This window comes from Lepidochelys kempii, chromosome 18 (genome assembly GCF_965140265.1).
Source record: "Lepidochelys kempii isolate rLepKem1 chromosome 18, rLepKem1.hap2, whole genome shotgun sequence".
Classification (NCBI taxonomy): Eukaryota; Metazoa; Chordata; order Testudines; family Cheloniidae; genus Lepidochelys; species Lepidochelys kempii.
In genome coordinates, this window is record NC_133273.1 from 17,868,833 (window position 1) to 17,896,037 (window position 27,205).

At 49.4% G+C, this 27,205-nt stretch overlaps 1 protein-coding gene across 1 annotated transcript in view; it reads left to right on the top strand.

Annotated features, from left to right (window-relative positions):
- TMEM278 (transmembrane protein 278) overlaps positions 1 to 5,834 on the top strand; it is a 42,138-nt gene extending 36,304 nt beyond the window's left edge. The window contains exon 2 of the mRNA XM_073316529.1: positions 4,648 to 5,834. Coding sequence (XP_073172630.1) covers positions 4,648 to 4,917 — 270 coding nt within the window. The 3' untranslated portion in view covers positions 4,918 to 5,834. The remainder of the gene's footprint in view (positions 1 to 4,647) is intronic.
- The last annotated feature ends 21,371 nt before the right edge of the window (positions 5,835 to 27,205 follow it).

The following is a 27,205-nucleotide window of genomic DNA, read 5'->3' on the forward strand; positions in this document are numbered from 1 at the left end:
CTCCTCATTATGGCTAAAGCTGCCTGAATTGTGCAGTTTAGTTTGATACCAAGGCCATGAACTGCACAAAAAATAAGTAAACTTCTTAGTACTTAACATTAAGGTTTTATTCTTAATAAACCTGAGAGGTTTGTTGGTGAAATCGACAAATTTCTGACAATCAATGTGTCATAAAAGACTCTAAGTTTTAACCCCGTGAAGCAACCAGGCGAATGCTGGTTAATAATGATCAGAGACAGGCAGAACCAGAGATGGCTTTGGCCTACGTTTTGCAAAACCTCACTGGTGGGAATTTGGTGTTAGCAAAATCAAAAGCAAGGTTATTTAGACTTGTTCCTGTTTTTTCCAGACACCCACAGCTCATTGGGTTTGGATGAATTGCTCGTTTTGGCCCCGTTCTCACAACTTTAGGGACATGGGAGTGCACTTGCCATGGTGGGAAACTCTTTTAACTGTGAGCTTAACAAGTTCTGCTCCAGATTCTGCTCCTGGTATTAATGGTTACAATTCCATTGAGAACAGAGCTCTCCACTGACTCTATTTACACCTGTTGTCTACTCCGTAATGCATTCTCTGACTGGCTATTCCAGGCCAGAACTTTGGGAGAGCCTGTATGTTGACTGTGTTAGTCAGTGTGGGAGCTAAGGACCCCAAGAGAACCACAGGGTCTGTCAATATCCCACATCCCCAATCACCTTTCTATTCACCATCACTAAATTCTGTCTTTTCTCTAGCCCAAGAGATACTCTAAATAAGCCTGGTCAGCCCAGGGCTGAATGGGGTCCAGTGTGAAATGAAATGCAAAGGCCCTGAAGGAGGAATGCGAACCCAGAGGGAAGGTGTGGAAACTGCATCAAAGGCAGCTGGCAGAAAACCAGCCAGCCAGTGAAACAGTTCAGAGCGCTTTACCTTTTTGAGAGATGGCTTCATTTGACTGAATCAGCTTGGGTTGAGTTTTAATTTCTTGCTTGGCTGGGTCTAAGATCTTTCTAGTGGCCAGCCGCTTTCAAGCTGGGGTGGGATGGGGAGGGGGAACATATCCTTGAGCTTTCATTTGCTTCCGTCACCAGTAATCAAATGACCTTGACATCAACCCCATTAGCTATTCTCAGAAAACATCCTCGCTCCCCTCCTTACCTCCTATTAATTCTGCATTAATTGTACAAGAGAGTTGCCAGCCGGGGGATGGGGGGCGAGATTAAAAACATAAAATCAGCCATTCAGCTCAGTGCATCGGGGAGGAGGGAGAGAGAACCATTTTGAAATGGCACGCCCTTGAAAATGAGCTCTCAGCTAGGAGAGTGATTGAAAGAGGTCAGCGCTGCAGAGGTTGAAACCAAAGGGTCCACCAAAGAAGGCTTTTCAGACAAAACCCGCAGCTTGTAACTGACCAGTCAAGACTTCCTCCAGATTGAAACCTCGCTCGTTCCGGGAGCTTTGGGGAATGCTTTTGCTGGGCTTGGATTGCATGGGCTGCCGTTTGTTTGTTTGTTTGTTTGTTTGTTTGTTTGTTTGTTTGTTTGTTTGTTTGTTTGTTTGTTGTGTTTGGCTCAGTTTAGGGGCCCGAGTGGCAGCACCGTGTGGACAGGATGCAGCAAAGGCAAGGGACAGAGGGCTTTGCTCGGCTGCAGTTCAGCCTCCAATGCAGGTATGACTTGGCACGGATGAAGCACTTTGCATTTTCAAAGTGCTTTGTGTGAGTAAGTGCCAAGACACCCTTGTGAGCTAGGGAAGTGAGTGAGCATTAATGGTGGTGCAGCAGGGATGACTTGCACCAACCAGGGGTTAGCAACAATGCATACAAAAATCTGATAAAGATAAGCCCGCCTCTCCCCTGTAACTCCCTGCTGAAATAATGCTAGGGAGAGAAGGCAGCAGAAAAACTCTCTGTATCTATCTCTCTAGCTCTCCTTCCTATACCCCTCTGTGGTATCTAACAGCCCCTTCTTCCAGATGTATGAGTTATAAAGAAATGTCCATTGGCTAAATATGTATGGGCCATGCATTAATTATGCCTAGTTGAAACCATCTAGGCTGGAGGGTGTCATGTTTTTTTACATACAAATGGTAATCAGGTAGGTCCAGACCCAAAATGACTTTTGTTTTAGATTAAAGAAAAATGACAACAAACATTAGCCATAATAAAGTCTCCATGAGAGAGAGCACAGTATGTGCGTTCCCTCCATAACCGGGTGCAGCAGCTCTGAGAACAAAATGGCTTCGCTTTCTGCTCATAAGCAGAGCAACATCCCCTTCGGGGCAGTGTGAGTTAGGTTTTATAGAAGAGTCTTTGTGCTGACCTTAAATGTTGGGTCTCCTGTGACTTGACAGCCTCCCTGTGAAATCATAAACCTAGCCCACAAACTGAGCCCAAGTCACGAGAGATGAGACAGCAAGGATTGGAACATTAAGCTCCCCCATTAAACTCTGCGGTGCCTGGACCATTAGCTTAGAAGGCCTTGAGTTCCAGTTCGTAAGCATAGTGAATTGCTTCCAGCTGAGAGAATATCCCTGTATCCCTTTGTGAGTATGTCAGTCGGATCAGAAGAGAAAGCCAGGGACTGCCTTTTCCATAGCTGGAGAACACAATTATTTTCTGCCTTTGAACGGGTGCAGGAAGGAACTGTGCTCTGGCAAGGCAGTAGCAGTTTGGCGAGCACATTCCTTCTGTCTTTGGGTTGATGCTTTTCAGTGCTTTTCCTTTACTTATAGGTTGCCCTTTACGCTGCGTGGAGCAAATAAGGATTGTTTAAAACCGGATGGGTTGTGTTTGCTGTGGGGACACTGAGAAAGAAAGAGAAGCCTTCTAAAAGGGAAAGAGACGGGGGAAACTGCTGTCGTCCACTCATGCAGAGTGTACGGGTAGCTGCACTTGGAACGCCTGTTCTTTTTATTAGTGTTGTAACGGTGCTTAGAGCCCTTAACTGAGATGGAGGTTCCATTGTGCAAGGCACTGTACAAATACGTGGTGAGAGACAGTCCTTGCCCTGAAGATCTCCGAGTCTGAGGAGGTGCTGGGTAGGAGAAAGGGATCTGATATGTGAGCAGAAGATTGAGAGCTAGGGTAGCGCTGATGTGTGCAGGCAGTGTGTGCCAGGGCTGAGAACTGAATGGATGGCTTGGCTGGGGGTCCCAGACCGCTGCCTTAACCACAAGCACATCTATTCCCCCCTTCCGCCTCCTCTTTCTCTGTCATTAGAAGCTAAGATCTAGCTGTATTTTCTTTATTTTTCTATCATTGTCAATGTGCTTTTGCAGCCCGCGTCACTGTAGCATCAGGGATCTTTGTAGCCAAAAACTAGCAAATACAAAAGTATATTATTAGGGATGAGTCAATACAATTAACATTTCCTGCTCCATTATCTGCATGCAATGCCCTGGCCTTGTAATGATGGTTGATTAACTAAACGCCTGATTAAAGAGGTTCTGTGAGGCAGCCTGGAAATTGCCAGGCCTGGCTTGGAAGAGAGAGGAAGGCTGGTCTTGGGGCTAAGGCGCTGGATGGAGACCCAGGAGGAGTCCAGTTACTGGTCTGTGGGACTTTGGGCAAGTCCCTTCATCTGGGCAGTGCGTCTTCACTGCAGAATTGGCCCGGGTGATCAGCACCTGGGTTAGCCTCGCTTGGGGATGAGCAGCCACGCTGGAAAGCCCTGCTGTGCTACCGTGTCCTCCCTCGCGCTGCACTCTCCCGTGTGTGTTGCTAGGACTTCTGGGGACATATATCCCATGGGTCTCTGTGCTGCAGTAAACTGAGGCCCCCCCTAGGATTCTTTCCCCGTGAATTGCTGAAGAACCTGTTTGCCCTTCTGGACACACGGCGGGATTGTGGGAAGGCTCAGGAGGACTATCAGCACTGGAGTGGGTTAGCCTCTGTCCATAAAGTGGCACGTGACCTCTAGGCTAGCTGGGCACCCCAACATTCAGGGGAAAGGGCTGTGTGTGTGGATAGGAGCAGGCTTAGGGGCAACACCCAGGCAGCCCAGGCTAACTGTACAATGTGGACACCACCTGGTGTCTCAGCTCCCTTCTGGGAACAGAGCTAACTGTACTTCCTTTAGCTGTCTAGCCTGGGAGGTCTTTGGGGCAGGGATGTTTATTCTGTGTCTACTTAGCACGGTGGAACCCTGACCTTGGCCGGGCGTCTTGGAGCCATTACAAATAGTAACAGGATTCTGTTGGACCCCACCTGCAGTGGGGATGGGCTTTTTGCAGGGAGCATTTTGCCCCTAATACATGTAGGCCACAGAGCCCGGATCTCCTGATTCCCAGCCCCGTGCTTTTCCACCCCTTCAGTTGTGGTATTATTCAGCTTTGGGGCACGGTGCTGGTTTCTGAAGCGCTTTCATGGATCGTGCTGTCCCGAGGGCCCTCGCTGTTGAGTTTTCCGGCTGTGCATCTGGTACAAAGGGCACTAGCTGTGTTTACAAACAATCCTCTGAAATTCCTATTAAAATCCCATCGATCCAAGTGTCTGGCTGCCGGGAGCAGCTGTCTGGCTGAGAACAGACAGACCTACTTCAGGCCAGGGCCGGTACCTACTGGGAGCCTGCCAGGAGACTGAGAACACAAGAGTGTGATGGCGCTAAGGAAGCCTGGCTTCTGCCCCAGGCCTCTGACCCGCTTTGCCCTTTCTCCCGTCTCTTGCAGGTGCTGCACTCCTCCGCCGACTACTGCAAAACCATCCTGGATGACAACAGCTCCTCTGCCCTGATCATCCTCGGCTTCGTCATCATGTCCCCGCTCATCGTGGTGGCCATGGCCGTCTACTGCAGCCTGGCACGGCGCCTTCGCCTCTTCCTGTGCTTCCAGCCCTACGCCCGGGCCGTCTACAAGGGGGTGAAGTGGCGCTGGTACGGGGAGGGGGGGCTGTGCAACTGTGCCAAGGAGTGGAGCACTCAAGTCAAGGCCTGGGTATGAGCTCGCTGAAGCGGCTCCCCCAGGCCCCTCCCCCCAATACATCCCCCCTTGGCACCTACAAAGTCACCAGCTGGAGTCCCGGTAGGCATAGGCTCTCAGGGTCCCTAGGGCCAGAGGAATGTAGCTGGGTCTGGAATGAACCCCTCTGTACCTAGGCCTGTAACCCTCAGCAGGTTCTCCCCATTGTGATGGACAAAAGCATGTCAAAGGGGCTTGCCCTCCTCCTACTTATGCAGGGCCAGTCATGTCCCTGCTGGCACCGAAGAGACAGGACTCACTGACATAGAAAGGGGGATACTTCATTGAGGCTGCTGGACACAGACAGACCCTGTGCTTCTCCCTGGCTCCCAACTTCGTGCAGCTCGGTCTCAGAACACGGGATCTCCTTATGTCGTGGACTAGACTGAGCAGTAATGGAAGGGGCTGCTGATGGTGCCGTGTGCTTAAAATGCTCCGTCCTTTGTCCCAGAGAAGTGGCCCCCTGTAAACCACACATTCAGCCAGGATGTGCCCCCCCCACTTAGAATCCTATTGTGGCTGCACAGGTCTCTGGCCCCACAAATGCACCTGTGAGTCTGGGCCTATACGACACTCAGGAGCCGTCACCTTGTTGCACTTTGACTATGTCCGTCCCGCTTTGCACAGCTGCTTTCGTAGCAGGTGATAATGGTGACTGTGTTCCTTTGTGATTAGTGGGGACCAGGTGGCTTGGGGGATCTCTACCGGGCTGTGGGTACCTTCCCCCCAGGGTGCTGGCCTGAACCCTGCCTTCTTCGATGCTGGTTATTGAAATCTGATGGCCACGCAATGGCCTGCTAGACATTGGGTATTGTCCAGTGCAGTGTTTCCCAGACGGTGGATCCCCACCTGCCACTGGGTCGCAGGAAGGTTCTAGATTGGTACGGAGGGAGGGTTGCGGGGGGTGTGTGTGGAGAGAAACCTCGCCCCACACTCACCCCGCAGAGGCTGGGACTGGCTCCGCATTCTGGGCATTGATGGCGGGGCAGCTGAGTCAAACCTGAGTGGTGCTGCGAACTGGCGGATGGGGTCGCAGGGCCCGGAGCAGGGAGCTGGGCCCAGCTCTGCAGGATAGCAGCCGTTGCCCCCCACCCCCTTGGGGCCTCCCCTCTGCAACCAGCCAGGATTTGGTTTGGGAGACTGGGGGACAGGGGTTACTGCGGGTGGTCTGTGCCCCTTCGGTGGGGGAGGAGGGGAGGAGACAGCGGCAGTGGAGGAGGACCCTGCCTTTGATTTTGGGCCCCTCCCATGAATCTGGACCTTTTGTAGACACAACGGCGGGTCTGAAAAACAGACAAAACGCAGTTGGCGGGTCATCGTAGTAAAAAGTTTGGGAACCACTAGTCTAGTGGACAGGGCTCGGCAGCCAAAAGCCACTCCGGCAGCTGGCACTCGCTGACCCATCTCGTGCCCAGTCTCCACAGACAGGCCAAGGGTTGAATGGGCCACAGAGACGACATTCCCCACCCCAGCGCAGAGCTGAGGCCCGTCGGCAGGGCAGTGCAAGGGACGCGGCCCTCACTGATATCCCAGATGCACCTATAGGCACAATGGGTTTCATTCTCCAGGGCTCTCCGGCTGGCACCTTTCACCCGTACGAGGGGTTTGTTTCTGGGGGAGGGGGCCACACATTCTAAACCTACCCCTGCAAGAGATCCAGCCTGGGTTCCCATCCTCACCCGGTACCGGAAAACTAACACAGGGCCTGGTCCATTGCCCAGCAACGTCAAGGAGAGTCTCTCCCTTGGCTTCAGCTGGCTTTGGACCAGGCCTGAGGAGGGCCTTTCCGAGCTGGATGCCATTGACCACTGGAAGCTGTGTATCCCCAGTCGCCGTTGTTCTTCTGTCCACTGTAACCATTTCAATTGCTGATGTGTAAATAAACCCCACGCTGGGGGCTCTGCCGTGGGGGCCGCTCTTCACTTGCTGTCTGAGCACCGGTGGTACAGGCTGTTCATGTGTGATGCCCATTGTAATGTCACCGGGCCATTGGAGCCCTCACTGTATATTAAAGACTAATTTATGTATTTTCCCTGGGCTTTGGTTTTCATTCTAAGGGCGTAAGGCCCTGGGGCCATCCCTGGAAATGCCATGGAAGCAAAGTGACCATGGGAAGCTGAGGGGGGTGGCAGCTGAACACCGGACAGCAGGAGAAGGCGAACGCCATTGGGAATTCCATGGCAAACTCAGGTTTAGTTCCCCAAATGTGTGCGGTCAGCAGATGGGCAGCAACCGGGCCCAGTCCCGCCTGAGGAATACACTTCAGGAGAATGGCTAGGGGCCTGGAACAACTGTTGGGGAAGAGCGATCACTGACGATCTTAGGAGACGAATAAGAGGGGACGTGATCAAAGTATTACTGTGAGAGCAACGTGGAGGCTGTGAGGTCTGTTCCATGAAGTGTTCTGAGATTTTTAAGCTTTCAAAATTCTCTGTGAAGGCAAATTCCCCCAACACATCCACTCTGGGTCAGCTGAAATGTTGCGTTTTCAGTTCTGTCTGTTTCATTTTGTAGATCAGACAACATTTTTACAAATTTGAAATGAAAATTGTTGCAAAACAAACAATCAAAATGGTTCATTCAGAAAATGTCAACACATTTCCCCCTGTTTTTTCCCCAAACACAACGCTGGTAAAATTGACCTGATTTTGTGAAATGGTTTGATTTCAATGGAACTGTGTATTCTGATGGAATATGGGTCCGTTGAAGTTCCTTTGGCTATCTTTAATTGTTGCTCCTTTGGCCCCAGAGGTTAGACAAAGCGGGGCCTTGCAGGGTTGCTTCCATGAAAGGATGAGAAATTGATGCTCTGAGGCAGGTCTGTTCTTGGGGCGATCTTATTTATTTACCCAAGATGCACACAAAGTCCTGTTTCCCTGAACACAGTAGGAACAACCAACAGCAGGAAGTTTCCTTGCTCAGAATCCCCAAGTCTGCTACACCAGTGAGCTCTGTGCCCAAGAAACTCTGTCTTTCCACTTCCTCTCAGGGTCACACTCACAACTGCTTCTCCTGGCTTTCTGATGGCTTTCTCTGGCTTTCTGCCTCTAATGCACACTGGCTGCAGAACCAATATCCTAGCCCCTGTATCAGGGTTATCAGGGCAACCCTCTCAGTCCACACAGCTTAGCTGCGACCTGCCATGTGCCTTGAGTGGTCCCTCCATTGCTTGTAGCTGTCTCTAGTACATAAAGGGGCTTAATTTTTCCTTCTATGGAGTCTGAAAGAGTGCTTGGCACAGCCATTGCAATTGTTTTTGGATCAGAGACCCAACGGATGGCAGCCATTAGCAGCTTTCAGTGTAACAGTACAAATAGTGAATGGGATCAAGAAGGTGGATCATGATTTTCCATTCAATCCTGGCTCATAGTATGAAAACAAGGGAACATTCAATTAGATTGAGAAGAGAAAAGGAAATACATTTTCTTACCATTGGCCTGTGCAACATATTGAGGACAAGAGTTTAGCAGGATTCAAAATGGAATTGGACATTGATATGGGAAACAAGAGCCATAGTTAGAATAATAAATATTACAAATAAACAAGAGGTTTAGAAGGGCTCCAGGGCATAAACCAGCCTTTAACTATTGGTGGTCAGGAAGACATTTCCACTGAGCTCAGGTCATCCCATAATTGCCTACTGCAGGGTTTCTTGAACACACTGTGAAACAGCCAGTGCTGGCCACTGTCAGAGACAGGACACTGGATCAAGGCTGTATCAGTCTGGCAATTCTTGTGCAAGTCAGTGCTTCAGTGATGCTTCTCCCCATCACCAAAGTGGCAGGGTCCTCAGTGAACAAAGGTTAATCTCAGCTCAGCTGCCTCCTGCTTTTGCTCAGGGGAAGGGCTGGAGGAGGGGTTGTTTGGATGGCAGAAAGGGGAGGGTCCCTGGGAAGTTTATGCTCCTCACATCAGGACAGAAAACTCTGAGGAACCCCTAGCTAGGAGGGAGAGAGGAGTTTTCTGCTTTCCTTTTTGTAGCGTGAACTTATTTTGCTTCCCCATTCTGAGCTATTATTCCTAGAGAGAAAGACCTTGCTGGCTGCTTCTGTATTTCCTCTGCTGAGTCATTCCACGAGCTTGTATTGTGATTCTTCCCACCCTGGCAGCTGAATTAAACCAATGCCTAGGCAGGTTGCCTCCATAACCCTGAACCCTCTACTCAGCACGGGCTTCAGTAGTATAGCTATTAACCCAGCTTCCAATTTACTTGCCTGAATCCAAAGAGATGCACACAGCAGAGCAAGATCACTGCAGGCAGCTGAGCGTCAATCCTGCAGCCTGGGTGTAATCCTTTAATCCATGCCTCATTGCGTCAACGGAGAAGGGCCGGCTCTGGCATTTCTAGGACACCTGATCCAATCAAAACACCCACTGAGTAATCGGGCAATCTAGCCCAGATGGTGGCAGACACAGGGCAGATCAAAGGGTTAGCCTCTGCTGGCCTGCTGGCCCTTCTGTTGTCTTGGCTGCATCTAGACCTGGTCCACAGCATGGAACAGAATTAAACGGCAAAGAGGAGGATGGGAAGAGAGAGAACTACACTCCATGCTGCTGGTGCCCAGAGCAACAGCATTGCCCTGGGAAAGGAAGGGCTAAAAGCAGCATAGAACTTGGTTGCAGGAGGGGTAGCAGCCGTTGCGGATGGGAAAGGATGTACACCATGAGAGGGTGCCAGGGAGGGACTGGCAAAAAGCCTGTGGACGGTGTGGTGCTGAAGAAAGAGGGTGTGCCTTGGACACAGCCAGACTGGGGCACACTCAGAGCAGGTAGAAGACAATGTGATAAACTGGGTAACACCATGTCGGGTGGGTCAGTCTCATTCATGGCAGCGGAACGCAAGGCAAGACCCCGTCAGCCTCTGCAACATAACAGGCCAGGCTGGCCGGGGGGACCCATGCTGCTGGGCTGACCTCGGAGTGAGCATTGGTATAAAAGAGACATCAATCAGCGTCTATCCAAATCTGTTACCGCGATCGCTGGGTCGCAGCCACCCCACATACCGCATGGGAGGCAGACCCTAGGACCCGCAGTTTGTGCTGAAAGGGACAATTAAAAACTTTCACACTAGGTGGGTGGTGCATGTTTCAGAACCTAGTTGCAGGTGTTAACTGCCCTAGGCCTGCCCTCAGCACACAGCCTCCTAGTGTTGTTTTGCCTCTGGCCCTGAGGGACTCACAAGCCAACATGCCAGTTAGGCAGCCGGGTGCAATTCATGCCCCTCCAGATCCTCTCAGGACATCTCCTGTGGGGCAAGTTCAAATTTGCCTCGTTACGCAATTTCTAAGGCATCACTCTGCCGCTCCCCAGGAATCTTGCAACACTGCTTCGGAATGTGGCCCTTAGAGAATAAACAAACCCCACCTACGTGGCATAAGGCTGCATTTCCTATCCAGCTTTCAGAGTAACAGCCGTGTTAGTCTGTATTCGCAAAAAGAAAAGGAGGACTTGTGGCACCTTAGAGACTAACCAATTTATTTGAGCATAAGCTCCGATGAAGTGAGCTGTAGCTCACGAAAGCTTATGCTCAAATAAATTGGTTAGTCTCTAAGGTGCCACAAGTCCTCCTTTTCTTTTTCCTATCCAGCGTTTCTGATGACAAACCACAAGAGTCTCCTACCTCTCTGAGTGAAATACCCAGCTGAATAGTGGCATGAAACTTTTTCTCCAAAATTCTTGGGGACCAACAACCATGAAAAAATACAATAGATACGCAGCACCAAATCCTGCCTCGACTTGTGCCCGACTTAGGGAGAGTTTGTTTCCTAATGATCAGTGTGGTGTCACCAGTCAATTTTCCAGTCACCTCAGTATTCCAGAGAACAGCATCACGCTGGGGAGGGGCAGGCTGCACAGCTGTGTGGTTTGGTCCTTGACCAACGCTTCCCCAGAGACACACGCAGCAGGAGTTTGGAAGACTCAACAACAGCTCTGTCCGGGGGTGGGTGTCTCTAATGTGCACTGCGGCATAGTCTGTGTGTATCTTCTCCTCCGGGGAGAGGATGTTAATAACAACATACTGGTGATCAATATCAACAAGGCTGATGAAAAATTGGCGAGAAGCTATGAGAATGATTAAAGGATGGGAAAACACGCTTTAGAGCGAAAGACTCCAGACACTCAGTCTGTTTAGTCTATCAGGGAGAAGGTTCAGGGGTGACTTGATCATAGTCTATCAGTATTTACGTGGGGAACGGATCTTCGATATTAGAAGGCTCTTCATACTAGCAGACAAAGGTGTAACAGATGCAGTCGCTGGAAGATTGAAGCGAGATAAACTCAGACTAGAAGTAAGGCACAATTTTTTAGTGAGAATAATTAAAAATTGGGACAACTTACCAAGGGTCATGGTGGCTTTTCCATCACTGGAAATCTTTAATCAAGATTAGATGCATTTCTGAAATGCTCTGCTTCGAACAGGAGTTACTTCAGGGAAGTTCCATGGCTTGGACTATACAGGAGGTCAGACTCCTAATCACACTGGCCTTAGAATCTGGGAATCTATCCATCTGGCAGGGGATGCCCTTGTCTGAATCAAACTGAGACAGCACCTCAGCAGGGTAGTATGGGGCACTGGGTCTATTGCATGAAATGTAAAATCGATATCCTGACCACTTGTGGTCACTAACGTTTCCATGACACGTTTCTCACAAGTAAGGACTTTAATGCCAGCATCCTGTCTGGGTATTTAAATTCTGCCACCCTAAAGACCTCCCTCAGGCTCAGCTGGCTATGGTACTTGTCACTTCCTGGCCTAACTGTTGTTTAATGCTTCTGTGTAATGCTAAAGAGCAGTTATGTTCCACTCCAGAGGTGGGTGCATGTCTGTGATGGGTAAAGTGATTCTGTGACGTGATCATGGACTTGGGTGTATATGAGATGAAGGATCAGGCCTCTAGTTTGTACAGAATTTTCCAGATGCTTTTCAGGGACATTGGGGAGGATCTTCCAGGGTGAAAGGAGCCGATTTAATAATTCTCACGATATTCAGCAGCACCAGAGTTTGCGCAGGACGATTAAGCCTGGGTGAGGGACACCCTGACTAAAAAAGGAAAACAAATCCAGAGTTGCTGAAGGGAGAATTGCCTTAGGCTCGTTTCCTTTGAACTAGAGACATCCTGTCCTTGCATAATAGCACATTTGTTCCAAAACTTCCAGGATTAGCTGTTATTATTATGTCCTTAGGCTCTCAGTAGCAACAAGAGGGGTAGGTTTCTGCCCCTTAACTCCTTGGGTGCTGGCAGATTTATTAAGCATGGCTGCAAACCTCAGCAGAGCACAACAGTTGATTAGGTGCTGCTTTTGCATCAAAGCATTGTTCATAGGGATTGGATTAGCCATTGCTGTGCCTATTTGGTGTTTACGTAGCAAAAATAACATGAAAAATGACAAGGCCGCAGTTGGGGGTCCCAAATAACCACGTTTACTAAAGACACACGAACATGCCAGACCTAGCTACATACCTGGTGTGGTCTGGGCTGCTTTCTAGAGGCTTCTAAAAGCACAGAACATGGGAATGGCCACTAACGGGCTCACAGACTATCCAAAAGAATCCTACCTTATGCCACACCATTGATGGGTGGGTTTGGAGTGAATTTATGAGAGGCGGGGAAGCCCACCTGGCCAGAATCTCCTCTTTGCCTTTTCTTTTGTTGGATGTTTACAGTGATTTCCAGCGTCACTAGCCTGGGAAGAGTTTAAGTAAAATCTATAGTGAAACATCCTCATTCCTTCCTTCCTCCTTGAAGTATGTGATGTGGTATTTGTCTGTAGGATCACATAGCTTTCCCCTGCTCTGGTTCCTGACTGACTCTGGTTCCTGGGGGGAGGATAGCTCAGTGGTTTGAGCATTGGCCTGCTAAACCCAGGGTTGTGAGTTCAATCCTTGAGGGGGCCATTTAGGGATCTGGGGAAAAAAAAATTGGGGTTGGACTAGATGATCTCCTGAGGTCCCTTCTAATTCTGATATTCTGTGGTGTCCCAGTCTTTGGGGGTGGAATAAAAGGCCAGCAACTCAACCGAATGGCCAAAGGTAAATGTCACGTTGAAGCTGGTTGTTCCCAATAAACCACTCAGGTGACTATCCAGCAAAGGGTTTGCTACCACCATCTGGGCAGACTGGTCCCAGAAGCAGTAGGGAAGGGACCCAACCTGATCTGAAGCTGACCTACAGTCCTGAAATCTGGGGTGTCTGAAATCCAGCTCTAGAATATCTATTTCTGGCCTGTTTCTAATTTAAACACAGGATCCAGCCTGGAAGACGCATAACTGACTGTTCTGTTTGCTACAGCACACCTGGCAGATGTGCCCCCATCTGCGGGGGTTCTCCTTCCTGTTATTACGCATTCCCAGAGCAACAGGAAGTGGTTTTTCGGCAGCAGGGCTTTCCTGCGTTCAGACGCTGATTGCAGCCTTGCTCTTGACTCTATTATGCATGTCTGTAGCAACCTGCATTCCTAACCCAAGCACAGGTCCTGTGTAACTACGAATCAGACCCATCAATGTCGGCAAGAGAGCAGGATCAGTTCCTGGATCCTCAGAGCACCTGTGTGTTTTCAGACGTTGTAGTTAGTTCTCTGATCTAGCCCAGCGTGTTCCGTGGCCCTGTTCCTGAGACACGTATGTGATCAATGACTGCAACTAACACATGCTTATTGAGTCAGTTGCTCGCCTGCCACTTAATCAAATTGGATTTATAAAACAATATTCTTCAATCTAGTTGGGCGATGCAGAATAAATTAGCAGTTACCTGACAAATAGCCCTGTTCATAAAAACAACTCTGATTTAATTTACTGTTTTATAGAGAGTTTTAATATCAGTGGGGAAATGAATCCATCAGAAACCACGAGCCATCTCTCTGCAGCACGGGAGGGATGTTGTTAAGTGAAATAAATTGTATTCTTTCATAGACAGGGGGAATTGGATTCTCCTGGTGCCAGTATAAATCAGGAATGATTTCACTGAAGTCAGAAACAGTTACACTGAGGTAAAATTGGTGTAATGACAGCAGAGCCAGAGCCAGCACTGGATACTCCTCACTGGGGACTTGTGAACAATTAGATTGTAAGCTCCCTGGGGCAGGGATTGTTCCTTTGTTTGGTGTTTGTACAGCGTCTAGCACATTGTGTCCAGTTCTGGGAGTCACATTTCAGGAAAGATGTGGACAAATTGGAGAAAGTCCAGAGAAGAGCAACAAAAATGATTAACGGTCTAGAAAACATGACCTCTGAGGGAAGATTGAAAAAATGGGGTTTGTTCAAGCTGAGAAAGGGGACGTGATAACGGTTTTCAAGTACATCAAAGGTTGTTATAAGGAGGTGGGAGAAAAATCATTCTCCTTAACTTCTGAGGACAGGACAAGAAGAAACGGGCTTAAATTGCAGCAAGGAAGGTTTAGGTTGGACATTAGGAAAAACTTCTTAACAGTCAGGGTGGAATAAATTGCTTAGGGAGGTTGTGGAATCTCCATAATTGGAGATTTTAAAGAGCAAGTTAGACAAAGACCTGTCAGGGGTGGACTAGATAATACTTAGTCCTGCCATGAGTGCAGGGGACTGGATTAAATGACCTCTCAAGGTCCCTTCTGGTTCTATGATTCTGTGATTAGGGTCCTGGACAAAACCTGGGGCTCCTAGGGACTACTGCAATACAAATAAATAAAAATAATCTCTTCTGGTAGTGTTGGTGCCTGGTGGGTAATGCAGTGGACTGGGACTTAGGAGTCCTGGATCCTATTCCCAGCTCTTCCACTAGTCTGCTGGGTGATCTTGGGCAGGTCACGTCACCACTCTGTGCCTCAGTTTCTCCATCTGTACAATGGGGACAATGATACTGACCTCCTTTGGAAAGCACTTTGAGCTCTACTAATGAAACGGTATATGTGAGAGCCAGGTATTATTATCAATTTGCTCATTTAAGGGCTATTGGCACAGCATCCAGTTTGATTATATGGTTTTTCATTAGTCACAAGGCCCACAACTAGGGGAAATCTGGAAGCACCTTCATGCCATTTCTAAGCCATAGAAAGAAGGTCACTTAAATGTAAACAGCCTTGGAGTTTTCAGGAAAAATGTCCCCGGTGCAAACTCTGTGGTAATTAATAATAATGATTTGCCCCACCCCCTGCCAAGGTTCCAAGCAGACAATTAAAGTACAGTCAGTGTTCCTTTAAAATGCCAAAAAGAAGTCATTCCCTGTGTAGGCAATGCAGTGCAATGCTTAGTGCACCTGAACTGGGAGTCTGTACTCCTCCTGGCTCCTATTTCCAGCTGGGTCACTGTCTGGCTATCTGTCGAAGGTTTCATTACTGTAGTATGTGAACACTTCTCCACTCTTTATTTATTCGCACAGCAACCCTGTGAGGCAGGGAAGTGCTACTATCCCCATTTACTGATGTGGAAACTGAGGCATGGGGAAACTGAGGCACGGTCCCTCAGAGATATTTAGGCGCCTAACTCCCTTTGTGGATCTGTGTCCCCTTTGGCAAATTGCTTGGTACCTGAGCTTCCCAGTCTGTAAAATGTGGACAGTGAGCCCTTAGGTGGCGCACAGGTGTTATCTGAGGGTTAACTGTGCTTTTCGGACATTTGGGGGGTGCTCAGATGAAAGGTACTAGATAGTAAGTGACAACCATAGTTATCATTGTGCATTAAGTGCCAACCTTGCAATGGTTCAAAGAGCTGGGTTATAAATCTCTTAGACAGCAGATGCACATAAAGCAAACAGGAACTGCTATCACTCGCAGCCACATCACGTCCCGGAGATGAATGGACGAAGTTAAGATGAATTGCAGACACTGTTGCTTTCTGAATGTGAGCGAGTGTGGAGGCTGATGGGAGCTGTCAAGCTCCTCACAGCCACGCTTCATTTGCACCGCACGACCCACTCAGCCCCCAGGTCTGCGGGCTGCAATCCGCTGCCTAGCAGGTACACCGCAGACAGCAGCGGGGCACTCACACCACCGCTGCCCAGATGCTAGCCCTCTAAGTGAGAGGAGAGCCCCTGGCCTGTTCTGCCCCTGGTCTCTCTGCGGAGGCTGTGAACCAGGGTGTCATTCAGAAGAGGGTGGACGCACACCCAGCTCATTTCACACAGGGTGTTGAAGCCCATCAGACAGCCAAACGGGGATTCACCAGCCTGGTTCCAAAGACGACAGAGGTGGGTGAAATTCACTCCCGAGCACTCAGCTGTCTCAACCAGCATGTTGAGCCCCCTTACCAGCAAGGAGGGTATTTTTACAGCCTGCCCAATCTCTAGCTGCCACCTCCTGGCTGATACTGTGCATCCCTCCCCCGTAGTTCCCACCCCAAGGAAACTGAGTCACTATCTGGTGAGCTCCCACCAGACTGCCCCCACCTCACTGGCCATGGGTGATGGAGTGAGACAGGCTGGCATTGGGCACAAGAGAACCACAAAAACATGCAGAAAACCTCTGAGTATCTATGGGCCTGACTGAGCCAAAGCCTCCTGGAGTCTCACCATTGACAGAATGGGGCTTAGGCTCAGGCCGTGTCTCAAGACACTTTAAACAAGTGGCTGTGACCGAGGGACTGTTCAATGGGCCTTTGAGGAACGCCTTCGGGGAGGGTCACAGCCCAGGTCTTAGTGGGAAAAACATCCACCACAAAGCCACCACCACAGTCCGCACCAGCTGGCCTCTTTGCGGCAGGCTCAGCAGAAAGGCCAATGACTGACTAGGCCCTGGAGACTGAGCTCCCCTCTCATGCCTAGAGGGGGCCCACCCCCGTCAAGGTAGAGCCATCCCGACGACTTGTGCGTGAAGTGGCTGCTCATACAAGGGAAGCGCTGTCACTGCTTTCTTATAAGCCCGTGAACTGCTCCTGCGGAAGTGTGGCCGACACGCCCAGGAGTGGGCCAGGAGCCTCCAGAGCTAAAAGCCAGGTGCTGCTACAGAATGAGCTAAGGGGTCAGGGCTTCTTACCTGGGGGCTGTGATAGACTTTTACCGTTGACTTCAATGGGAGCAGAGTGGGGTCAACCATGAGTGCGGCTGGAAATCTCCCCCTACAGACTTAACCCAAAATTCATGGAAGTCAGTGACTCCAGCTAACTCCAGCGGGCTTTGGAGCAGGCTCTAAAAGCACATGGGTTGGCAGCTCCGTCCCTTGGGTATGGCAAATCAGGGTGACCGCTCCGGGCCCCAAGCTTTGGGGGGCCCCACGCTTCAGTGTGTTGTGCAAGGGGCACTAGGCCAGCCCAGGGGTGGGGTTAGGGGTGCCGATTGCCCCGAGAACAGGTGCCACCTGTGACTCTCCATCGTCCCTCGCCCCTCAGCACCTCTGTCCCCTCCCCACACCAGATTTCACCTGTATAAAAAATGTTAAGGGGGACCCATACAGGCTGATTTGTCCCGGGCCCTGCACTCTCCCTACGAACTCTATGGGTGCCGGGTCTCAGCTCAGTACTGCCTGTCTTCTCCGCGAGCACTGGGGCAGGGCTTTCTCATGCCTTACGCTCTCGTTCCCAATGCATCAGAAGAGAGACATCTATTTGGGGGGCTCTTTGGCCACTCTTTTAAAAATCCCACGTAGGCAGCTTGGGCATGGATTGAATTTCCCTGCAACATGAAAGCGTGCACGTCATTCAGAGTCACAGCATTAGAGGGACACTGACGCACCATGGAAGACTTTGAAATGCATTCCCCCGCCCCCGAAATTATTCTGTTCACATCTCTCATGTATTTTCTGTATTTTTCCTCTCCTCTTCTGTTCCTATATGGGCCTGATCCAAAGCCCATTGACATGATTGGAAAGGCTCCCGCTGACTTCAATGGGTTCGGGATCAGGCCCTTGTTTCATAGAAACAGGATTCTAGTTCCTTCAACAGACGCTGCTGGTTTAATTTTAGCCCCTAAAAGTTAGATTTTCACCAGGGAAAAAGGGAGTGGCTGAAAGCTAATATGAAGAGCGTACTGTTTGTCCTGGGTTTTGTTTTAAATCAGCTACCCCCTTTTGAAATGTGACCATTCCCCTGAAGTACGGGAAGCCAACAATTGCAGGTTTGGGATAACGCATGAAAAACAGAAAGTGATTAGAAACAAAAGTGAAATTGCCCAGTCTCAGGTCACTGTCCAGGCCAAGCAAATGGCAAAAATGAAATATTCGTGTGTATATACACACAAATTACACGAAGTAAATGAGACTTAATATGATGTTCACTTTCATTTGTCTCAGGTGTTGCTAATAATAACAAAGATAAGGATGCTTTGTTTCTCAGTAGGATTTTTATCCAGCAGTGTTCCTTGATTTTTTTATTCTTGCAAATTCCATGTTCCCTCTTTGGATTAGGTTTTGCTCACAGATAAATGGAAGTTTATAAAAAGGCTATTTCCAGGTGCTGATGGCTACTGTGTGGAAAAACCCAAGGTAGAGTCTTCTTTTCAAGTCTGCTTCATTCACTGTATTATTTATTTATTATTGTAATTTAAGCCATAAAGCTGAGCACTGCAGACCTTTCTAATGAGCCTTAGCCCTTTGCATCTTCAAAGATCTGCACCATCATTAGCTAATATCCCCATAAGGCCCTTGTGAGACAGATCCATCTGATCCCCGTTTTACAGGTGGGCAAACTGAGATGCAGAGGTTAAATGACATGCCCAAGGCTACACACTGAGACAGCGTTGGGGCCAAGATTAAAATTCAGTCACTCCTGATTCACAACCGCTTGCAAATGTCGTTAAACTATGCTGAGTTCCCAGCCAAGGATGACGAAGAGAGACAAGATTGCAAGGCACTACCCATCCCCGCTGGACTGATTGGTCCTTGTAAGGTAGGGTGGGATCTTGTCACAGTGCCATACCTGGTGGAACTCTGATGCCCTGAGCCCAGGGTCTGGGTGCTTTGACCAGCACAGCAGTTGTAGTCTCGCAAAGAACTAGGGGCCTGATTCAAAGCCGCTGAAGTCAAAGGGAATCTTCGCATTGGTGCTACAAAGGTGACGCCAATGAATACCTGGTGGCAGGTGGTCAGCCAATTCATGCTCGCCGGGCTCCACTAGCCTGGATACCCAGCTCTCCAAAGGGCTGATCCTATTTGCAAGTCGGTGACGGTGCTGGGTATATTCGACATGCCTTCAGTGGAAACAGAGCAGACCCAGTTCATGACAGGTGTCGGTCCAAAGTTAGCCCAGCTGATTATTTTTAGACATAAGAAAGTGCTTCCATCAACCTATTGGGTCCCCTTGACTGTCTCAGAGTGGTTAGCCTGGCTAGTGGACGGTAGCTATGGTTACCAGCCATTAGTATTTAGCTCACTGCTCCTCCCTCCCTTATTTACTATCAAGGGCCTGCACTACCCCTAAGTGGCTCTGATGTATTTTGTCAGGGCATAATCAACCACTGTGCTCATCGGGTTTCATGTAATCAGGGCGGGTGCTTGCCTTTCAACTCGAAGGAGCCTTGCACCCCAGGCTGGGTGACACAGGGCTCAGTTGCTATAGCGATGCAGCTTTCCTTATCACCTTGATTGCAAGACTTTATTGGCGTTTGCCACTCTGATTTGTAAGGAAGAGGTCATTGCTATCCAGTCCCTTAGTATTTTTACCAGAGGGCGGTCGTTTCTGTAGGATAGTGCAGCATTTCCCTTAGGCGAGGTTAGTGCTGCTGTATTTTGAGGAAGTATTCTTTTCACAGGGGCAGGCTATTCCTGCCCTCTTGTTATAAGAGGAACTTGACCTTCATGTTCCTCTGCCCTGTTTGCCATCAGCTTGAGACTCAGCTCTCAGGCGCAGGGACATCGGCATATCCTGCCTTGTGGTTTCCCTCCCCTCCTTCTCCCTTCATTCCCCTTTGCTCTAACTTCTTATCCCAGCCGCACATCAGCCCTGTAGCCAAGAAGATAGCAAAATCCATCCCTGGCCGTGGAAACCCGCAGGGGCAGCAGAGTGGCATGAAGCAGAAAAGAGGTCACTTTCACTTTCACCCTCTCTCTGAAACCCTGGTACTCAGAGAGGGATAGAAATTAGAGACGGGAAGAGAGCCGGCGCTAGGCATAAGCAGTCTCAGCAATTACTTATGGCCCCAAGCAACTCAAGGGGGCCCCCTATTCACTTTTGATTATGTGCTGGGGTGGGGGGGATATTCCTGGTTAGGGTCCCCGATGGTCTAGCACTACCACTGGTCAGTGGAAGTGGTCATTTCAACTCTCTTCCTGCAAAAACAGATTCCAGGAGCCCTGCATCCCAGTCTCCTGCTCTAACCCCTGGACAACACCCACTTACAAAGCAGAGGGGAAGAGGAATCCTGGTGCTTTGGTCACCAAGTGTCACACCTCGGATGCTAGGTAGATGGCACTAGAATGTTCTCCTGGGGGCTGCCATACCAATGTGTCTGGATTTCAGTCCTCCTCTTGGCCAGAGACACTTGAGCAGCGGCCAGTGCTGTGTGGTGGTGTAGCAATGTACAGCTCCGAGCTCCCTTCGCACTCCAAGGGGCCACCTGTGTTTTGTTTTTCCTTTAAACTTAAGAGAGAAGGGGATGCCTGCAACAAGAGAAAAAGGAAGGTCAAGTGGTCAGAACGCTAGCCTGGGACTTGGGTTAAATTCCCTGCTCTTCAACAGACCACCCTGGCCAACTCACTTAGTCTCTCTGTGCCTCAGTTTCCCATCTGTAAAATGGGGGTGACAGCACTGCCCTGCCTCACAGGCAGGTTGTGAAGATACATTAAAGATTATGAGGTGCTCAGTAAAGGGGCCAATAATACCATAGATTATAGGGGACCATCAGGTGTACTATAGGTCATTTGACCCAGAGATTCCCAAATTACAGACCTTGGAAGAAAAAAACACTTTTCTTAAAGTTGACATATTCTACCAATGTATTTTTGCCCTGACCTGGGGATCAAACCATGGCGCTGATCCTGGCACAAGGCAACGCATGACACTCACTGGCCCTCTGGAGGAGCAAAATTCATAGAGAGAGAACAACTTTGCAAGCTAAATTCAATCAGCTTGTGGCTGTTGCCTCTCTAAATGTAAGTAGAGGGAAGGTCTCAAAGCAAGAACATCATTCTCCTGGAACCTTCCCTGAAAGGGCTGGATAACGTTCTCCCTTCCCTGTTATTTTCCTTTTGTGCTCTCGCCTCTGTTCTTCTGCATCAAATATATTGCTGAGTGGGATGGGAAGAAAAGAGCAAATGCTCAAGAGTAATGGAAAGAGGGCCAAATTTCATGCTGAAAACATTGGTTTGTGTTTTGAGAAATTCTCTGGCATTTCACCGAGTTTAGTCTTTGCTGCATGAATTTCAAAGGTTTTTTAAAAGAAAGAAAGAAAGAAAGAAAGAAAGAAAGAAAGAAAGAAAGAAAGAAAGAAAGAAAGAAAGAAAGAAAGAAAGAAAGAAAGAAAGAAAGAAAGAAAGAAACCACCCAAAACACAGCAGAAGTTCTGCCTCTCTGATCCAGGCAGTCTTGCAGCCAATCTGCTGGAGATAGGAGCTACTAGCCTCACTTTTAATCATGTCAGCCATCTCCTCTATGCAAGATTTATAGCCAATGGTTTTGTGCAATGCAGCTTAGCTCCAGATTCTCCTCCACGCAAAGGCAAGGGATAACAGAAGCAATCAGGGAATAGAAAGTGGGGAAAACATAACTAACCCAGTGGGATTTACACATTGTGGCAGGGAATAAATCACCCCCAAGACATTCCTTCTGTGCATGTCCTTGAACTTGATGCATACTGCAACATTCTCCTTGTGCCTTTCAGAAAGGAGCTTTTCCTCCTATGGAGATAGATCTAGATATAAATCAGATCTTCACAGTGGGCAGGGGCGCTGAACAGGTATTTGGTCATGTTTGCAAAAGAGAGGGGTGGGTATCTGGTTGTGTAGGGAGAAATAGCACCAAAATGTTTACAAAGCAAAGCAGAAACAATAACTTGGGGAGAAAAACAACAGCTGGGATGGATACTTAACGGGTTACTCAGCAAATAATAATATACTGCACAATTGCCAGTTTCTCCAGGAGACACACTTCATTGTTTCCCCTGGACCTTTTTCAAGGAAAGCTCTAAGTTAGCTTCGGGAAGATGCTCTGCCATCTTGGGCTGAGATTTATACCAGCTCACCCAAGCTAAGCAGCATCTACGCTGATGGATATGCAGAGGGAAGGGCCAAGTGATTTAAAAGCACGAACCCAATCTGCGGGGTTAGAGGCACCACTTGGACCCTGGTCGCCTGCGATCATTAGAGTTCCCACAAAAGTTTTCATGAAAGTAAGGGGGTTAGTGTGAGAGGGCAGCCCGCCCCTTTAAGGGCCAGCCCTATTCAATCAGGCCCACCTGTGCCATAATGAACTGCCTCCCAGCCGGAGGGGTGGAACCAATGAGGTCAGGTGACAGCATGGGGAACACCTGGGCCCATATAAAGGCTTGAAAGGACTCTGCTGGGAGGAACTTGTGACAGAAGGTGCAGAGAGCAGGTTAGGAGTCTGTGGGAGCCCTGAGGTAGGGGCTGTAAGAACAAGGGAGGATGCTGGGAGATGCTGCTGGAGTAACCAGGGAGGGGAGGCAGTGGGAAACTTGCCAGGAGGAAAAGAGCCTCTGGGGAAAAGCCCTGGCGGATAGTGCTCAGCTTACGGAGCAAAGGAGAACTTGGCAGGGCCTAGAGCAGAGAACTTCAGCATTGCCTGCGAGCAGCGGAAGAACCCTTTGTTAGGATGGTTTTGCAGTTTTCAGTTGGACTTTTGTTGCCTAAACTGGAAAGGTGACCTGGCTGGAGGGCTGGGCCGTGGAAGATGCAAACTGCTAGAGAGCCATGTCGGTGCAGGAGGGGAAGAATTCTGACAACACTGTCCTGGCTGGCAGAGGTGTCCTGGTGGTGAGTTCTTTCTCCCCCCCCCCGCCGACTGCTGTTAGCCAGGGTGTCCTCTGCAAACTAATATTTGGGTAAATACATGGGGTGGCTCCAAGCCAACAAATTGTCGTGATTGCACACAGGACTGGGTGTCAGGACTCCTGGGCTCTGTGGCCAGGTCTGCTGCTGACCTGGGATAAGCTGCTTAACAATCATAGCCTCTAGTCTGCCCACATGTAAAATAGGGATAGTGAGAACAACCAGCTCCTGGGGGAGGAGGCCAAGGTATCGAAGCTTCAGTAACTGTTGTTTGCAAAGCACTCCAAAATCCTTCTCTAGAAGAGGCTAGAGAAGTGCAAAGTGCTGTAGACGGTGACGCAGAGTTCAGGCCATTGCTTTGCTTCTCAAGTAAGCAGCTTCCCGAGTCAATAAATGGCTCAGATACCCCCCCAGCACATTACAATGGCTGGGGGGGTAGGTGTTCTCTGTTCAGTCAGGAATAGCCTGCAAAAGGCTCTCTCCCTGGGCTGGCTGCCCATACTGGAAGGGAAGATTAAGGAGCAGCAGGGGAGAGGCCCCTGGCCAGTGTGAGCCCATGATGAGTTTGCTACTTTGCCATCTGCAGATGAACAGGGATCTTGACCAGGCTTAAGGCTCGGTCCACGGCTCTAGGTGCTGATTCATTTCAGTCTCGCTCCAGTGACCCATCGCTCAGAAATCCCCCTCCATCAGGCCCAGCACTGACATCTAGCACATCTGTGTTCTTCCCTCTTTGGACTGGCTGAAAACTCTGCCTAGTGCTGTTCAGAGTCTGAGCCTGACTGAGCCTCCTTCAATGCCAGCCCTTTCAGTGAAGGATCCCTTCCCGTCTCCTCTGCCTGGGCACATTGTTGGTGTTCCTCCTTCACCAAGGGTCTCCCAGCACTCCTGTGAAGCTGGGCAAGCGCTGGGAAACTAGAGATTGCTTGGTCCGCTATGGGGTATGTGGCCAAGATCTCTCAAAACTCTGTCTCTCACACTGTGCTGCGCTGTCCAGGATCTCACCCTCCATGTTCTGCTTGTTCATTTCTCCCACAGCCATCTTTCTGCCCCTTCCTACCCCCCCAGCATGGAGCACCACCCTGTCTGCTCTGCTCCGCTCCACAAGCCACTTCCTTCTCCATAAAGACTCACTCCTCCTGCCAGGCCAAGGAGTGAGCAAATATGTAACAAGCCTCTTCATGGTTCATCAGCAGAACCTTCAGCATGTCAACACAGGCCTCTGCCACTTAATACAGCCCCGTCGTTCCGTCCTGCCAGCTCCCCGACCCCAGTGTTACGATCTCTTCGTGAGCGCGGTAGTGTAGAACTTTGGTAGACCCACCTGTCTGCTCCTTGTCTGTTAGATGAGAGGCTCTGAAGAGTGGTCTGGGTTTTATTTCTTGGACTGCACCAAGTCTACTGACAATGCTTCACGGATCATAATAAACAATGGAATAAACAAGTTGATAAAAATAACCATGATGAAAACCCTTGTGTAATTAGTAGGAAACAATCAGATGTGATTTCTGCTCATGCATTGTAACTTTAATGTATTATAAATGGGCTTATACATTATTGAGAGACGCTGGAAACCCTTAAAGTTTCTGCTATTCCTAGTTGTCGAGGTGTTTTGCCTGCTCTCCTGTTAGTCGACCTAATTTTGTTTTCCCCTCCATGCTGTAGTTGCTGGGATTCATGCTGGTTTCCAGTCAAATGAGAAATTTAATAAAGCAGAATTAAGGGAGATAAAGCATCTTTTAATAAAACTGAGAAGGAGTTGATGGCACGCTCTTCTGTAAGAATGTTTCTGTTTTCTTGCTCCTGTCCCAGTGAAAGCTGGGGCACTCCAGGTTTGATTCTGATTTCACTTATGCCAGTGTAAATCAGGAGCAGCTCTGCTGAGACTGATGGAATTATACTGGTGTAAACCCCAAGGATCTGAGATGAGAAGGAGGCCTGGAGTATTTACACAACAATTTACATCTGCAGTTATTAACTAACAGCCCCACTGCTGGAAAAAAGCAGGTAGGTATCATTGTCACTTTCCGAGGAAGGGAAAATGTGGGCAGGTTCAGGGATTTGTTCAAGGCCACAGCAGTCAGTGGCAGAGCCAGGATTGGAGCCACTTGTGATTATTCCTGCAGACCAGTTTTCCCTTCACAAATGCTTATGCGTAAAGTACAACTCTCTGACTGCACTGAACGGGGCTTGTCTACCCGAACAATTAGACCACAGCAAACTGGGGTGTGAATCTACCTGCCACTAGCCAGCTGCCATCGGACTGTCCAGGTGCACCCTGCTGACACCCGTTACTGGTTTGTTAGTGCTTGGATCCCTCTTTGAAGCTTGGATCCCTCTTTGAAGCTTGGATTCAGAGGAGAAGCCGTGTTAGTCTGTAGCCGCAAAAAGAAAAGGAAGACTTGTGGCATCTTAGTCTCTATTTATCAGTCTCTAAGGTGTCACAAGTACTCCCTTTTTATTTTTTTAAATCTGGACTAGCTCAAAGAGCAGCAAGGCCCACGCAAACAGGCTAGTGTAGGGTAGATTGACATCCCCACTTGCCATGGACTAATTGTCCATCTAGACAAGCCCTTTGTCTCCAATGCAGTCTCTCGTCTCTCCAGGTGTAGGGACCGATTTGGAGGGTGCAGGTGTCCTTCCACTTTGCAGACGCTGAATAGTTTGTTGCTGCGACCTTTTGTGTGCACCCGTCTCGATTCCACCCCCCCACCCCCTTCTCCGCATGATGCCCTCTTGTATGCAAGCAGCGGGCCTGACAAAGAACCCAGGGAAGTCCGTTCTAGGCAGTGGGACAGCAGTAGGGCTGGAAAGATGCTCGTAAACAAAGGCAGAGGAAGCTTTGTTGTAATACCGTACGTGGGTCCCTCAGCCCAGCACTTCAGACATCAATGGCGGAGTAACCAGGGTAGAGCGGAATTCAGAGACACTTGCTCCAATTTTCCATCAACTCTTTGATCCGTGCTGGGGAGGTACGGGTAGCGTTCGGGGGCTTACCCTGCTGCGCCCAGGTGGCTAGTGACTGGAAGCTATGACTACAGGAGTGTGAGTTCAGTGGGTCCTACGGGAGGCACCCTTCAATTTTCACCTATCCAGCTGCAAAGCCTGTTACGACAAAAGGTTCCAGAGTTCAAACCCCAAAGCAGAATGAACCCAGCCTGACCAGCTGGGCTCTCCGCAGGGGGACCATTGCAGTCCAGGAGACCCGAGCTCTAAGGCTGGCCTGTCGGGCAACTTGTGCCGCTCACTGTGGCTTTGCTTTCCGAATTGTGCAATGGGAATTAAGATATTCACCAGGCCCCCTGGGAGATCCGGATGGCAAGAACTGTGGAAGAGCCGAGTCTGATTGATTGTTTTCTCCCATGCTGTAAGGAATGCAGTGGAGGTTGTTCTTTATTTATCATCCTTTACAGACCATCTAATGGCTGTTTAGTAGCAGAGCGGGTGTGAGCAGTGCTGGAAATAGGTATTTAATGCATCACATCCACCCTCACCAGCATCATCAACCCTCTTGGTAAATGTTGAGCAGCTCTGCCAATATACCGCAGTCGTCCTCATCTCCCACCCCCTGCCCATTCAGTTGGGGGTGCTAGGCCGGGGGCTTCCATCTTCACCTGCGCAAGGCTCCTCCTGAGCCGACCCTGGTTGTCACTCCTTGACAAGGGAAACTGGGCTGAGAACACACAAGCTGGGTTTAAAGCCAGGCCTCCTGCTACCTAGACCAAGGGCCTTAACCTGCTGCCTTACAGGTCAGCCTGTCTCAGGGAGGCTTTGGTGGGGTGGCACATTTGATCTGCGCAGAACAATGCCGCTTACTGAGCGTCATTGTCAGAGGCCACCTGTCCTTACAAAGCAAAACAAAAACCTCAGGAGCCGGGGGAGAGGAGAAGGTGACACCATGATGGCTACTGGGCACAGCAGGGGAAGTTATTAGTCATTTCTTAACATACAGTGAAACCTCTCTATAAAAGAAAACAGGATGGAACGCACTAATTACGTGGATGATAAAGCAACCAGTTCCGCCCATTAATTTTAAACCTCCTTTGTCCGTCTTTGAGTTTATACCAGTGGCTTGAACACCAGTCACCTGGGAGGAATGTGGCCCAACAGCATGTGCCGGATGCTGCCTGTTTCTCCGAGGAAGTGTGGCAGCAGGAAGACGAGGGTTACAAAGATCTGGAGACGAGTCCAGGGGGATATTCAAAAGGGCTCGGCACTAGCCTACCAGTGCTGCCAATGAGCCCCCGGGGCATCGGAGCCATTTGGAACATCCTGCCTGCAGTGTTAGGGATGCTGAATATGACACTGAATCCATCTTCCTCTGTGATGTTGTTGATGTGACAACGTTTCGCTGAAACCCGCGACTCCTTGTTTCTTTACCAATACACAGAACCCTACCAAATTCACAGCCATGAAAAACATGTCAC